Source organism: Nematolebias whitei, chromosome 11 (assembly GCF_014905685.2).
Source record: "Nematolebias whitei isolate Nwh7 chromosome 11, NemWhi1, whole genome shotgun sequence".
Classification (NCBI taxonomy): Eukaryota; Metazoa; Chordata; class Actinopteri; order Cyprinodontiformes; family Rivulidae; genus Nematolebias; species Nematolebias whitei.
Genome location: NC_056508.1, coordinates 47,753,887 through 47,755,371, shown reverse-complemented (window position 1 = coordinate 47,755,371; position 1,485 = coordinate 47,753,887). Strand labels below are relative to the sequence as shown.

Sequence of the window (1,485 nt, the reverse complement as noted above, 5' to 3'; positions counted from 1 at the left end):
CAACTGGTTCATGTTCTGCTTCAACTGGTTCATGTTCTGCTTCAACTAGTCTAAAGTGTTGCCAGTCCAACTGTTCGTCATCAATAAATGCACAAAGGGCTTGCCGTACAGATGATGCTTACTGTGGTTTCAGGGAAGCTCTGCTCGGACGAGGAGACCAAGGAGGAGGTCAGGATGGAGCGAGAGCCTCCTGCTACTCATGAAGAAGGTAATTGTCCTTCTGTTTGTGAACCAATCAGAACGCAGCCTGATGTCCGACCCGGTCCAAATCTGGAGACGACAAACCTGAACCTGGTTTCTCTCTGCAGGAAGTAACTCTTCGGTGAAGATGGAACGAGCAAGCAGCAGCCGGGAGAAGGAGCGCGAGAAGGAGAAGGGAGGAGGCGAGGGAGGAGCCGCAGGAGGAGGAGGAGGCTCCAAGGAGGCGGAAAAGAGGAAGAGGAGTCGAACAACTGAGAAGCTGCTTTCCTCCTCCAACCCGGCGAGTCCAGGAGGTGCCAAGAGGAGGCGCACCTGAGAGCCGGGCTGCTATTGGCTGCCTTACACCCGTCACTCGTCATGTGACCGCAGCGGGACACGTGTGGACGGTCAGAACCCGGGTTTTTCTTCTGAGCTGCAGGAACTTTTGTCCAGGGAAGGTTCTGGTTCTGTTGGCTGGAGGTCGGTCGGTCCGAGGCGAGCAGCTGAAATGTTCTGGAAAAGGTTTTGGTCCGGTTTTAGTTTCAGTCCCAGAGAGTCGAGGAAGTTTCCTTTAACTTTGTAACAAAGTCTTAATTTATTCACACACATGAAACTTTTAATCATTAAAGATGATCAGAGACGACGTCGGCTTCATTATTGATCCATAAACAAAACTTACAGCTGGTTCTGGATCACCTCCATCTGCAGCATGCATGTTACACAACACCAGGCTGGAAAGGCATCAGCAATGACCTCAGAGAAACAGCTGCTCATCCATCTGAGAAGGGTCAAAGGTCAGAGGCACCTCCAGAAGTTTACTGTGGTGTCTGCTGGGGGGGGGCAGAAGAGAGTCACAAATTTGCTTACCGTACTTTCCGGCCTGTAAGCGTCTCCTTGTTTCAGTTTGGCCAGTCGTGTGTCGTGCAGGCCCAAGTGACTATAAGTAATAAGTTTAATAATAAGTTTTTTTCTCGTCATGACACAATTTTTGACGACGCGTTAAATGTCCCCCCCCCCCCCGACAACTCAGGAAAAGCTTGACACAAGTAAAATGCCTCCAAAAAGAAAATACAATTCAAACTAAAATGTTAATCGAGCAGCAGAAAGAACGTTTGTAAATGGGTGGGGTCCGCGCAGTCTGCCTGGGGGGATTCAACCTGGCGGGAGGGACGGCCGCTCGGTGGTGGACCTTTACCCCACGTCTGCCTGGCTCCCACAGGGAGCGTTTCCTCCACGGTGGTGCGCCGCGACTGGCTCTGGGTCGTCCTGGGGGGGTCCGCGACTGTAATTTATGTTGACTGACTC

The 1,485-nt window shown here is 51.6% G+C and overlaps 1 protein-coding gene across 1 annotated transcript in view; it reads left to right on the top strand.

The window, feature by feature from the left end:
• Positions 1-823, top strand: part of LOC119417220 (MRG/MORF4L binding protein) — a 10,860-nt gene extending 10,037 nt beyond the window's left edge. The window contains exons 4-5 of the mRNA XM_037684434.1: positions 134-208; positions 309-823. Coding sequence (XP_037540362.1) covers positions 134-208; positions 309-517 — 284 coding nt within the window. The 3' untranslated portion in view covers positions 518-823. The remainder of the gene's footprint in view (positions 1-133; positions 209-308) is intronic.
• The last annotated feature ends 662 nt before the right edge of the window (positions 824-1,485 follow it).